The sequence below is a fragment of the Haliotis cracherodii genome, unplaced genomic scaffold, assembly GCF_022045235.1.
Source record: "Haliotis cracherodii isolate W230 unplaced genomic scaffold, xgHalCrac1.p SCAF_1, whole genome shotgun sequence".
In the NCBI taxonomy this organism is placed as follows: Eukaryota; Metazoa; Mollusca; class Gastropoda; order Lepetellida; family Haliotidae; genus Haliotis; species Haliotis cracherodii.
Genome location: NW_027266264.1, coordinates 69,472,038 through 69,485,295, shown reverse-complemented (window position 1 = coordinate 69,485,295; position 13,258 = coordinate 69,472,038). Strand labels below are relative to the sequence as shown.

General features: G+C 43.0%; 1 protein-coding gene across 1 annotated transcript; it reads left to right on the top strand.

Annotated features, from left to right (window-relative positions):
• The first annotated feature begins 9,537 nt into the window (after positions 1-9,537).
• Positions 9,538-11,804, top strand: LOC139457231 (ribosome-binding protein 1-like). Its single transcript, XM_071238646.1, has 2 exons — positions 9,538-9,577; positions 10,669-11,804. Exons 1-2 carry the CDS (start codon positions 9,538-9,540, stop codon positions 11,802-11,804), a joined length of 1,176 nt encoding a protein of 391 aa, XP_071094747.1.
• The last annotated feature ends 1,454 nt before the right edge of the window (positions 11,805-13,258 follow it).

Here is a 13,258-nt window from a genome sequence, read left to right as displayed (position 1 = left end):
ACGCCCAGACCAACTTCTCTTGGATGTCTTCACGCCCAGACCAACTTCTCTAGGATATCTTCACGTCCAGACCAACTTCTCTAGGATGTCTTCACGTCCAGACCAACTTCTCTAGGATGTCTTCACGCCCAGACCAACTTCTCTAGGATGTCTTCATGGCCCAGACCAACTTCTCTAGGATGTCTTCATGGCCCAGACCAACTTCTCTAGGATGTCTTCATGGCCCAGACCAACTTCTCTAGGCTGTGCTGGTTACTATCTACGTTTTGTTGCCAATTTTGCAAATCGCCAGACCTTGGGGTAAACCTCTACCTCATTCCCCACGAAAAGGAAAATGGAAAAGTAAGATTCTGGAGAGAATATGGGAATGAGGACCAGAGCAGGGACAATTATCATGTGAGTTACGTGCCAGTTTACTTTCACCACCGGTTTCTGTGAATTTTCTCTTTTTATTGAGTTGTATGTAGATGCTATTCAGAAAGGTTTCGGAGCAGTTTTGACTCTCTGTGGAGAGAAGTGAGTAATCAGTTTTGCAAGTCAGTGTAAGAATTAAGACGAGAGTATCCTGCACTAAAGCTATAATTGGAAGTTGGAGATCACTGGGAAAGTTCGAACAGTTTGTTTGTTGTTTAATGCCGCACTCATCAATATTTCATTCATATAACAGCGGTCTGTAAATAATCAAGTCTGGACCAGACAATCCAGTGATTAACATCATGAGCATCAATCCACACAATCGGGATACGATGACATGCACTAACCAAGTCAGCAAGCCTGACCACCCGATCCCATTAGTTGCTTCTTACGACAAGCATAGCCGCCTTTTACGGCAAGCATGGGTCCTGAAGACCTATTCTACCCCGGATCTTCATCAGGTAGTTAGAACTGAAAATATACTCTTACCAGCACAAAACTGTCAGTATTGTCTTGATAATGTATGTCACGGATTGTCATATTCATGATATTGTATTTTATGATGTTTTAGCATGTATATGATTTATCACGAATCTTTGTATACACCTTACACTCGCGATATTGTGTATTATCGTACATGTAATTTCTCGATGTATATATAGCATCATACCTTTATATTATGTAGACCTTCAGACTCAAAACAATACTGCTTATATTTTCATTGTGGAGCAGACTCGCACCCAAACGGATAATGTCATTCAGCTACTTTTACGTGTATACATAATGTATAAGCATAAATCATTTAAATAATATATAAATTTAAATGATAAGTCATAACCCTGGTGCACTGACGTCACACAGTAAAAATACTATTATATAATTAGACAATGTCCATCATTTGTCATTGCAGATTGTTGATTGACGCCCCAAGTGACATGCCACCTGTCATGCATGTCAAGTCTCAGCATCATTATATATTAGATATGCATAAATGTCAATCAAGTCTAAGTCCATTCAAATGAAACTGTAAAATATTCATTGCGTACATTGTCCAATCAGAATGTTTACTACTGTAAATGCATTCACTATCATGTATAACACTGACTGTATACTTTGCTGTGCGCTAAAATAAGCACACGTTAAAACACAAACTAAGTAAGTTAAGCAAGTACTGGTATGGGGAGAGACACAGCCGGGGTGGCGGTCGACTCACGGGACTCGGGACCTATGGTCCCGGGATCCCCCAGTCAAACTCATGGTCGATTCCTACCAGTGTCTGTGTGATAAAGGCTCTACATACAATAAGACTTAGGTCTTATGTTCGATCCCAAATGGTCAGTCTGTGACCTTGCTACACCATTACTTCAACTATACCAGACAACCTCGGTCGCCCTACTCTGTTGCCAGACAGCCTCGGTCGCCCTACTTTGTTGCCAGACAACCTCGGTCGCCCTACTTTGTTGCCAGACAACCTCGGTCGCCCTACTCTGTTGCCAGACAACCTCGGTCGCCCTACTTTGTTGCCAGACAACCTCGGTCGCCCTACTTTGTTGCCAGACAACCTCGGTCGCCCTACTTTGTTGCCAGACAGCCTCGGTCGCCCTACTCTGTTGCCAGACAACCTCGGTCGCCCTACTTTGTTGCCAGACAACCTCGGTCGCCCTACTCTGTTGCCAGACAGCCTCGGTCGCCCTACTTTGTTGCCAGACAACCTCGGTCGCCCTACTCTGTTGTCAGACAGCCTCGGTCGCCCTACTTTGTTGCCAGACAACCTCGGTCGCCCTACTCTGTTGTCAGACAGCCTCAGTTGACCGACCCTGTTGCCAGCCTCAGCAACCAAGTCAAGTAGGCGTTGCTCCTCTACATACAGTAGAACTTAATTTAATTTTAGTTCAAGATGTAAATAGCTTTATTTCTATGTATATCATTGTTGAACAAGTGTCAATAGTATCCGTTCGTCCATTATCGAAAGTATTTGGCAACTCAAATGCAATTATCTACGTTTTAAAAAGCCACTGAATTATTCTGTTCAACAAAAAATCTTTCTTCTTCAGGTTTGGTACAGTCCAGTTACCTTCCCTAACACCTGCCAGTTACATCGCTTCATGTGCAGGAATTAGGCTTCATTTCTATACCCATGGTCCGAATAAGGGCAGCCTATAGAGGCTATTTTTCTGTTGGAATGTTTGAATGGACATGTACAGGTTTATTGCTTCCTTTAATGTACAATATAACGAAGGTATCTCAGCACCGTATTTTGGCCCTTTGAACATATCTGCATGTTTAATTCAGTTTCACCTCAACACGTTGGTGCCATAGTTAACAAACGTAAACGTTTTACCTACACAGCAATTCCCCTTGAATCAATGGTTTACTGTTAATAGCAGCTATTGTACTCGTGCTCGTCTTATGTCACTACTGCCCACTGGGGCAAGGTACATAGTGGCCCAATCGTCTAAGGCGCCGCGATTCGCTGTGCAGAGTTGCGTCCCTTGGGCACGCCAGAAACCTAGGATTGAGGGTTCAAATCCCGGTTCGCCCCGATTATGTTTCTAGGTTTGTCAGCACCATACCGTGCTCGTGGGTTTAACCGAAGTGGTAAAACATCTGAGACCTGCAACACTTCGTGTTTTCCTCCCAAATTAAGCTGACACGCCGCGATTTAACTGGAATACTGTTAAAAGCGGCGTTAAACCCAACTCACTCACTCACCGGACGATCGTCCACTTACAACACCTGGCTGGTCATGTGTACTTCCTGATGACTCGGCTGCTTTAAGGTGTTGAGGGGTGTTTTATGTTTCATGGCTCGTTCTCCTACCTGAAACACCCGCTAACACCCTCTAGTTGAACGGTGACTCGGTTGTATTCACAAGCATCTTCTCGGTAGTGGTATTTAGTTAGCGTCTTTAGTCAGTGACGTTTTCGAAGGATTATAAAGCAGAAAGGTTATTCGTACTTTAAAATGAGCAGCTCTTATCACACGAGTATTTCTTGTACAATATTAATTTACCCTTGGCTACGGAATCAATATATTTCAATTAATATTCTTGTCACTAGACGTTAAAGACGGAGTATATTCCTGACCATTTTCGATGTCATTGGCATTATGAGGGGTAGCGTCGTTTGCCCGCCTGTGAATGACGTCATGATGTGCTATAAGAGCAATACTACCCCAGTGGACCTACTGCTGGATATATGTATGTCTGAACTGGAGGACGGTCCTCCCCTGATGCCACCGCCCCTGATTACACCACATGACACGTGATCTCATGTCTACCACAAAGATGGATGCATCTTCAGCACAACAAATTCAAAGGGTGAGTTTCAAACTATATACTTTATTTGATGTTTGAAAAGTATGCATCTTAATTATATCTTTAATTTATTCGTAGATACAGGACATCCTGTCTGTATTTTCGTTTTCAGAACATTCATTTGGTCTATTCTATTCTATTCTGGGTTGCCCAGTCGTCTAAGGCGCCGCGATTCGCTGTGCACAGTTGCGTCCCTTCGGCACGCCAGAAACCTATGATTGTGGGTCCGAATCCCGGTTCGCCCCGATTATGTTTCTAGGTTTGTCAGCACCATACCCGTGCTCGTGGGTTTCACCGAAATGGTAAACGTCCGAGACCTGCATCACTTCGGGCTTCCTCCCACATTAAGCTGACACGCCGTGATATAACTGGAATAATGTTAAAAGCGGCGTTAACCCAACTCACTCACTTACTTAATAAATGTTCCTGGTGTATGTGAAATAAAATCTGAACACAATTTCTACATGTTCAGGTCCCATTACCTCATGTTGATCTCTTATGTTCTTCTCTACGTTTATAAATTAATATCTTGCAAAGTTCCCTCCTGGGTATGTTTTTAATTAAAGTTAATTAACGTAGGTTACAATACCTATGCCAAACCTAATACATTTATGAACTCAATTTGTGATGTAAGCATGTGTCAAAATTGCCACTTTTAGTAGAATCGACCAGTCTTGTTCTTGATGTATAGGTGCACATGGGGCGTGTCTCTCTGCGATGTAACAATGTCAATTTTCTGCCACCCTGTCATGTTTGTGACAAATTCAGATAACTGACAATATATACTGAACAACAAAAGTTCCTGTGACATTGAATAAGATTAAATGCAAAGTTATGTTTTTTACCAAATCGGAAACAATTTCGGTTTGTAACAGATAAAAGACTCCTGTAAGTGTTCAGATGGTTTAATTTGCCATACTGACTTCAGAAAATGCGTGATTTCATAAAAAATTGTCTTGCATCACGTTGCCTCGATCCTGCTTCAAGCATACCATTTCGGACAGGCGTACCATTTCGTAATGTTGAAAAATTGCGTAATTTTGTTGTTTTTCTGAGTGGTTGTTGTCAGCACGATGCTGAACAATACATATGGAATTCCGTTAACGCACATGTTTTTATACCCATTCTTGTGAAATGCATTGGGCTTGCACAAAAGTCAACTTTTGCATGGAATGCATGCTTTTCTGTAGTAGTTGCGTCCATATGCGCTAATTGACTTTGCCCAGCTTACTCTATTTGGAACAACCCCCTGGATACTTCCCTATAAAAAAATAACCTCGTCCAATTTACGACGGTATCATGTTGTTTACAATGGAAAAAAACACCATCATTATAATAACTTGAGACAACAGTTGGCAAAAACGTATATAGGCATAACAGTATAGTATAACACACTAATTATTCTGCACCTTTAAACCGTCTTGCTCAAATAATGTGCAAAATGTCCCCATGTATATAACAGAAACGTGTCTATACATGTATGTTCAAACAGCCATCCTCTGAATTGATATCAAGCAAACTTTGTCCAACAGGCTTTTGCTCCAAGTTTCAAGGTCAAGGTCCCACCTCCTTATGCGACCTCTCAACGACCAGATTGGACTTGTCGAAATGGACTTCCTTCCTCCGCGATGTATCGGAACTCAAGAACTGAGAGTGTACTAGTCTGGATTCCCGCCCTTACTCCGCGTAATCTCAAGGACGTGAAGCAACCCATGCTTGCCTTAAAAGGCGGCTATGCTTGTCAAAAGAGGCATCTATCGGGTGGTCAGGATCGTCGACTTGGTCGATGCAAGTCATCCCAATTGCGTGGATCTATGCTCATTATGTCAATCACTGGATTATCTGCTCCAGACTCGATTATGTACAAAACGGCGTCATATAGCTAGAATATTGCTGAGTGCGGCGTTAAACAACAAACAAAAATCTTAATTACTAGATTTGACTCTGACCATCTGTGCTGCATCAAGTCAGCATGTTGTACATATTGTATTGTATACATTCTCAAAGACTGGAGTGGACTAAGGACCAGGTTGCATCACACCTGTGTTGGGTTGTGACCGTGAACGCAGCACATCCTATCAGTATTATCATTGTCAGTGCTGTTGTCTAACTGTGGTATAATATCACTGACACCCATTGCGTCAGTATCCTTGGTAAGGGGCGGTCGTGTAGCCTAGTGGTTAAAGCGTTCGCTCGTCACGCCGAAGACCCGGGTTCGATTCCCGACTTGGGTACAATATGTGAAGCCCATTTCTGGTGTCCTCCGCCGTGATATTGCTGGAATATTGCTAAAAGCGGCGTAAAACCATACTCACTCACTCACTCACTCACTATCCTTGTTAACTAAATTCAATCTTCAACCAGATAGTGGGCCTTCTCTTTCGTCAGCTGAAATCTCACGTTGGGTGGTATTAGAGTGGACAATATTACAAAACGCTATGACCACATCATAACTGTTTTGAAAATACTCATTGGATTCTGAAACATGTACATATCACATTATTTTGGGTCTCTGTCAGGAGGGGGGCTATATACAGGCGTAGTTGAGCCATGCTACCCTGGATATATTCAGCCAAGTGACATTCTTAATAAGCATATTTAAAAATTAAACCAAACGTAGATATTTGAATTTCACTAATTGTTTTGTTATTCAAAGCTCAGTGTTTTGTTGCTGTGGGTTGACGTAGGGTTCCGCCAAGTGAGTGGTGTTTACAATTCAGGAGAAAGGATATATACAGATGTGGTTGAGCCATGCTGCTCTGGATGTATTCATTTGACAACCTTCCTAACAAGCCCAGGGGTTCTCCATAGTATCGGTACACACTGGGATACCTAGCCTTAGTCAACTTTATAGACAAGCGGTCCTTTACAGATCCGGGTCATATTCTATCGGTGTCAGTGTAAATACCAATACAAGTGATACTAATATTGATTAAAGTGATGATTGTATTTCATATCTGTAGCAATTCAGACATGTTTTGTGTATTCGCAGTGTACTTTACAATATTAATGTTTAGGCTCACAAAATCGTGAGGTGGTAAGGTGACTGCATGTCGTAAAAGGCGACTAACGGGATCGGGTGGTCAGGCTCGCTAACTTAGATGATGCATGTCATCGATCTCAATTGCGTGGATCGATGCTCATGATATCAATCACTGGATTGTCTGGTCCAGACTCGATTATTTACAGACCGACGTCATATAGCTGGACTATTGCTAAGTGCGGCGTTAAAAAACCAACCAACCAACCTACCGTGAGGTGGTAGTATGGCCTCGTGGTTAAAGTGTTTTCTCCTCCAAGCCTAAGACCAGGGTTCGATCCCGACATTCATGACGTCCTTCTTGATGTTCAGATAGATTTATATACTGCTAAAAGCGGCCTTACCCCCTCAGATGTACATGTATATTTTGTGTACAGTGCCTCCATCTCACCTTGATGTTTGCATACTCACCCTGTTAGTAGAAACCTGATTGAGAACGATGTTTAAAAAAAACACGTCTGTGTCAACATGAGTATAGGTTGTCTTTGTTCATACTTATTGGAAAATATCTTAAATAAAAAAAATAAATGAACAATATTGTGTTATGTTATCAACGTAACAAGGAATATTGGTGGTTTGAGGTACCGCAAATGGCTGATGCGTCCATTAGCCGTGTCAGGATGAGGTCGTGGGTTCGAATTCCAGATTCACCTTGGTGACGATCTATGGATTGTCGACACCATTCTATCATAACACTTTAAAGGATAAAATGCGATACAATAATCGACACTAGTCATGTCAACACGTTCCTAAGCCATAGGGGCGGTCGGGTAGCCTAGTGGTTAAAGCGTTCGCTTGTCACGCCGAAGACCCGGGTTCGATTCCTGACATGGGTACAATGTGTGAAGCCCATTTCTGGTGTCCCCCGCCGTGATATTGCTGGAATATTGCTAAAAGCGGCGTAAAACCAAACTCACTCACTCACTCCTAAGCCATATTTGCAGCAACTAATCAAGCAAGTAAATCATTTCATAGGCGCTTTCTCCAAATGATGGCAAAAGTTCTCAACACAGAAACAAAATATTTGTTCATTTTTTCATTCTAAATGGTTCAATGACTGTAAAGTAAAACCAGAATACCTCGGTTACAGATTACCTTTAGTCAGTGGTTAAGACATTTGAGGTGTGAAAGTCTGCTGTATACAACACATACTGTACTCCACTTGGAGACATTGGGGATTTGTTATAAATAGAGTACTCAGAAGAAATAACGTAGTGCTGAATGTATTGTGGCCTATTGAAGGTGCACTGGACATGTTTCTTAGTTCAGTTGAGCTCTGCTTTAATCAAGGTTGCAGGTTTACGACAGCATATTTGCTTAATTTGAAAAATGACACGAATCCAAGGCAAATCCTCATAGGCACCCATTGTGCTACCCTCCTGGCTGATCTGTTTCCTTATGCACACGGGGCACGGGTGGCCCAGTCTAAGGCGCCGCGATTCGCTGTGCAGAGTTGCGTCCCTTGGGCACGCCAGAACTCTATGATTGTGGGTTCGAATCCCGGTTCGCCCCGATTATGTTTCAAGGTTTGTCAGCACCATACCCGTGCTCGTGGGTTTAACCGAAGTGGTAAACGTCTGAGACCTGCATCATTTCGGGCTATCCTACCACATTAAGCTGCCACGCCCTGATATAACTGGAATAATGTTAAAAGCGGCGTTAAACCCAACTCACTCACTCACTTTATGCACACGACTCAGAATTTCTGCTCTGATAGCAAAATCAAAACCATGGAAAGGAGTTTAACTTAAGCATAGGTATATCGAAGGTATATGAATTACCCATCTGAGCTAGAAATAAAAGATACAGTAAACTACGGTTATAACGAACTCAAAGGGACTACTAATTTTAGTTCGTTATAACCGTAATTCGTTATAAGCATATATACAGCATAACAACAGCATACAGTCGGGACTAAAAAGTTAGTTCGTTATATCCGTTAGTTCGTTATAAGCGTGTTCGTTATAACCGTAGTTTACTGTACCATTGAAATCGCCTCATCTGATTCATTTATAGATCAATACATTAAAAAGCAGAGTGACATTAAAATATCCACAAGGCTGAATGGCAAGAATTATTCCTTCATTGCAGCGCTTCCAGCCTTCATACTCTTGCTCAAAAGCTGCTTGACCAGGGTTACAGTATCTAAGGGATCAGTAAAACTTTCAAACGTTTTATTGTGGACATCTATGGGACATTTTCAAAGTTTCGGCAAAAGTGACAAATTGTTGCGGATACAATTCCATTATTTGAGTTGTACCATATGTTCCCGTATTTTATTTTCAGGTAAACACACGACTTGCCTTTGCATGTGTTTGTTGCGGTTGCCACAAGAAGGGCAACGCTTGATATCATCACTAATTGACAACAGATGTTGACCCGTGAAGATCAGGGGTAGAATAGGTCTTCAGCAACCCATGCTTGCCATAAAAGGCGACTAACGGGATCGGGTGGTCAGGCTCGCTGACTTGGTTGATTCATGTCATCGATCCAAATTGCGTGGATCGATGTTCATGATATCAATCACTGGATTGTCTAGGCAAGATCGATTATTTACAGACCACCGTCATATAGCTGAAATATTGCTGAGTGGGGCGTTAAACAACAACAAAAACCCAGCAAAAACATAACAGATGTTTATGATGTACAGTGAACTACGTTTAGAACGAACACGTCAAAAACGAACTGTTTTTGTGACCTGTTCATTTGCTGTGTATAGGCTTACATAATGCTTATAACGAAATAAAATTGGACAACTCAGGACAACATGAAGGTGGCAACCATGGCAATCCTGTACAGGAGGACCCGTGAAGATTCTTCAGCAACCCATGTTTGGCGTAAAAGGCGCTTATGCTTGTCGTAAAAGGCGACTAACGGGATCGGGTGGTCAGGCTCGCTGACTTGGTTGATGCATGTCATCGATTCCAATTGGGGGATCGATGCTCATGATATTAAACACTGGATTGTCTGGTCAAGACTCAATTATTCACAGACCGCCGTCATATAGCTGGAATATATTGCTGAGTGCGGCGTTAAACAACAAACCAATCAATCAATCAACTGTACAGGAGCATAATACAACGGTTAGTAAACTGGGGCATAATCGGCCATTCAGTACTGAACATTTTATTACTACTGGATGTAACGTAAAGTGTTGTGGAATAACCAGCTACGATGTATTCGAACTGCTATACTTGTCATCATCCAGTGAAAGAGTTCCTGAGCAGCCGGGTTCAGGTCCCACCACTGGTATAAGTGCCTGTGTCTGTACAGTCGCATTTACACCTATTCTTTTAGTCACCCGCAAACGTTACATTACGGTATTGCGTGACAACGATAATTACGATGAACATCGATGCAATTTGGGCTGGAGGTGATACTATTTTTGTTTTGATTTTACGAGCGCTTCTGAAGGTTCTGCTACAGCACTCGGAATGTTTTGAGTAATAAATAACGTTTATTTTGATACTCCTGGCACTGAGATGGTCACGACTTACTTACTCCTTTGTTCATTACATACTGTATAAAGTTAAGCATACATCTCTAACACATTCTGTAGTGAGTTCAGAAACAATTTGCTACTGAAATAAAATACTTAAATGAACATGAATTGTGCACTTAAAAGTCCAATGCAATGTGAAAATTGATACATAAAGACATGATGGTATCTTACGCCTAGTCTCATTGCCTTGTCTAACGACCATAGAAAATCATCTTCATATATCCCTTATACATGACAAAATAGCGGCTGGTTGAATGAGATGCTGACTAAAAATATCCATGCCCATAGTGTACAATAGCGGACTGGGTGCGCAGAATACTGACTTAAAAATGATTAACAGGGCACAACAGGGGACTTGGTGATCAAACATACTGACTTGAAATGTCTGACTAATAGGACTTGGCAAACGGGATACTGACTTAGACGGCCAAGACAAACAGGGAACTGACTTAGACGGCCCTGACAAACAGGGAACTGACATAGACGGCCCAGACAAACAGGGAACTGACTTAGACGGCCCAGACAAACAGGGCACTGACTTAGACGGCCCAGGCAAACAGGGAACTGACTTAGACGGCCAAGACAAACAGGGAACTGACTTAGACGGCCCTGACAAACAGGGAACTGACTTAGACGGCCCTGACAAACAGGGAACTGACTTAGACGGCCCTGACAAACAGGGAACTGACATAGACGGCCCTGACAAACAGGGAACTGACTTAGACGGCCCTGACAAACAGGTAACTGACTTAGACGGCCCAGACAAACAGGGAACTGACTTAGACGGCCCTGACAAACAGGGAACTGACTTAGACGGCCCTGACAAACAGGGAACTGACTTAGACGGCCCTGACAAACAGGGAACTGACTTAGACGGCCCAGACAAACAGGGAACTGACTTAGACGGCCCAGACAAACAGGGAACTGACATAGACGGCCCAGACAAACAGGGAACTGACTTAGACGGCCCTGACAAACAGGGAACTGACTTAGACGGCCCTGACAAACAGGGAACTGACTTAGACGGCCCTGACAAACAGGGAACTGACTTAGACGGCCCTGACAAACAGGGAACTGACTTAGACGGCCCTGACAAACAGGTAACTGACTTAGACGGCCCAGACAAACAGGGAACTGACTTAGACGGCCCTGACAAACGGGGAACTGACTTAGACGGCCCAGACAAACAGGGAACTGACTTAGACGGCCCTGACAAACAGGTACCTGACTTAGACGGCCCAGACAAACAGGGAACTGACTTAGACGGCCCTGACAAACAGGGAACTGACTTAGACGGCCCTGACAAACAGGTAACTGACATAGACGGCCCAGCCAAACAGGGAACTGACTTAGACGGCCCAGACAAACTGGGAACTGACTTAGACGGCCCAGACAAACAGGTAACTGACATAGACGGCCCAGCCAAACAGGGAACTGACTTAGACGGCCCAGACAAACAGGTAACTGACATAGACGGCCCAGCCAAACAGGGAACTGACATAGACGGCCCTGACAAACTGGGAACTGACTAACAGGGCATGGTACACATGTAGCTAGTGTCTGGGGCTGGCGAACGTATTCCTTGTTTCCCTGTATAGAAGTTACAAATCGTATCAACCTAATGCAATCCTGAAAAGTAAAAAGACAGTACAGTTGTTGATGCAGCTGAGCGGCGAGCAGTGGATATCCATGGGAGTTCTGAGCATAGCTGGCATCTTAGACGGGTTGGTAGACTAACATTTAGTCTGAAATCTTATATTACACAATACCCTTCTTGACTCTAAACATAATTAAAAACACTTTCCCGATGTGATTTCATATGTGGAATAGAGCAAGCAAGAGCTGGCTAGACTTGCTTTTGTATACGTTTCTAGATTGTGTTTTTGTTTCATAAAATAAATATATTCCACAGTCATGGTGCAGGACTAACAGGTTGGTCAACACTTCACCTAACCTAGAATCACTGCCCCATTCCGTAAATTGTTTAAAGATCTATGTCTTGGATTAAGTAGTTGTAAAAGCGGGAGTATAAATGTGTATGAAAATCCAATAAAGCTGCACCGTTTAACCAACAAATAAGAACACATCCAATGGATACGGTACTAATACTATTAAAGCGTGAAGTGTCGACTTCACTGCCCAGCTATATATGGCGATATGGAGGACGTGACGTCTCATCTTAAGAATTTGATGGAACGCAGAACACGAGATGACCTGATGTTTTCTATATCTCTGTCAATCTTCGTCTAAATATGGCAGTATGCAAAAGGAGACCTGATGTTTTATGTATCTCTGTGTCTCTTGGTCCAGCTATGGCGGTATACAGAACAAGGCATCCATCTGGTCAGGAATGATACACCTGGCAGTTACGGGGCTTCTCATGATGTGCGCCTACTGCCGGATATCAGGCCTCGCCGGTGTCTGCACAGAATACATATAAAAGAAACAATATGAGGCAAGGCACAAACTGTTTGCTGATGGATCTCAACATGTTTCAAACGTTTCGGAACAGGTGTCCCTGCATCAAGGACGATTACCTTCACCTGATGGTACCATGGGTGCTTTTCGTCCATCGGGCGGTAGCCACATGTTAGTCATCTTCCCGAAGCAAGAGAATTTACTGACTCTATAAGTCCAGTTTCCACCCTTACCGAACTACCCGTGAAGATTCCGGGGTAGAATAGGTCTTCAGCAACCATTGCTTGCCGTAAAAGGCGACTATGCTTGTCGTAAAAGGCGTCTAACGGGATCGAAATCGAAATCGAAATCCGGTTCGTAAACTGTCGTGCAGATTTCGATCGATTGCAGGATTTGCAAAGCATGTGCACCGCCAACTCGTTGTCAGCAGATATTTTCCAAATGTTTTCATGTTTTTAATCAAGGTGCTCACGTGATTTGATGCATTTCGCGATGTAAGACACGTTTTGTCACAATATAGATCTTGATTATCGATCAGATCGTCCTGATTGGGCGCCACCATTCTGTG

Excerpts from the sequence above, each read along its gene's own strand:
- LOC139457231 (XM_071238646.1), top strand. The coding sequence starts at position 9,538 with ATGAAGGTGGCAACCATGGCAATCCTGTACAGGAGGACCC. Across the intron at positions 9,578-10,668 it reads AATCCTGTACAGGAGGACCC|GACTTGGCAAACGGGATACT; the intron begins GTGAAGATTCTT and ends TCTGACTAATAG.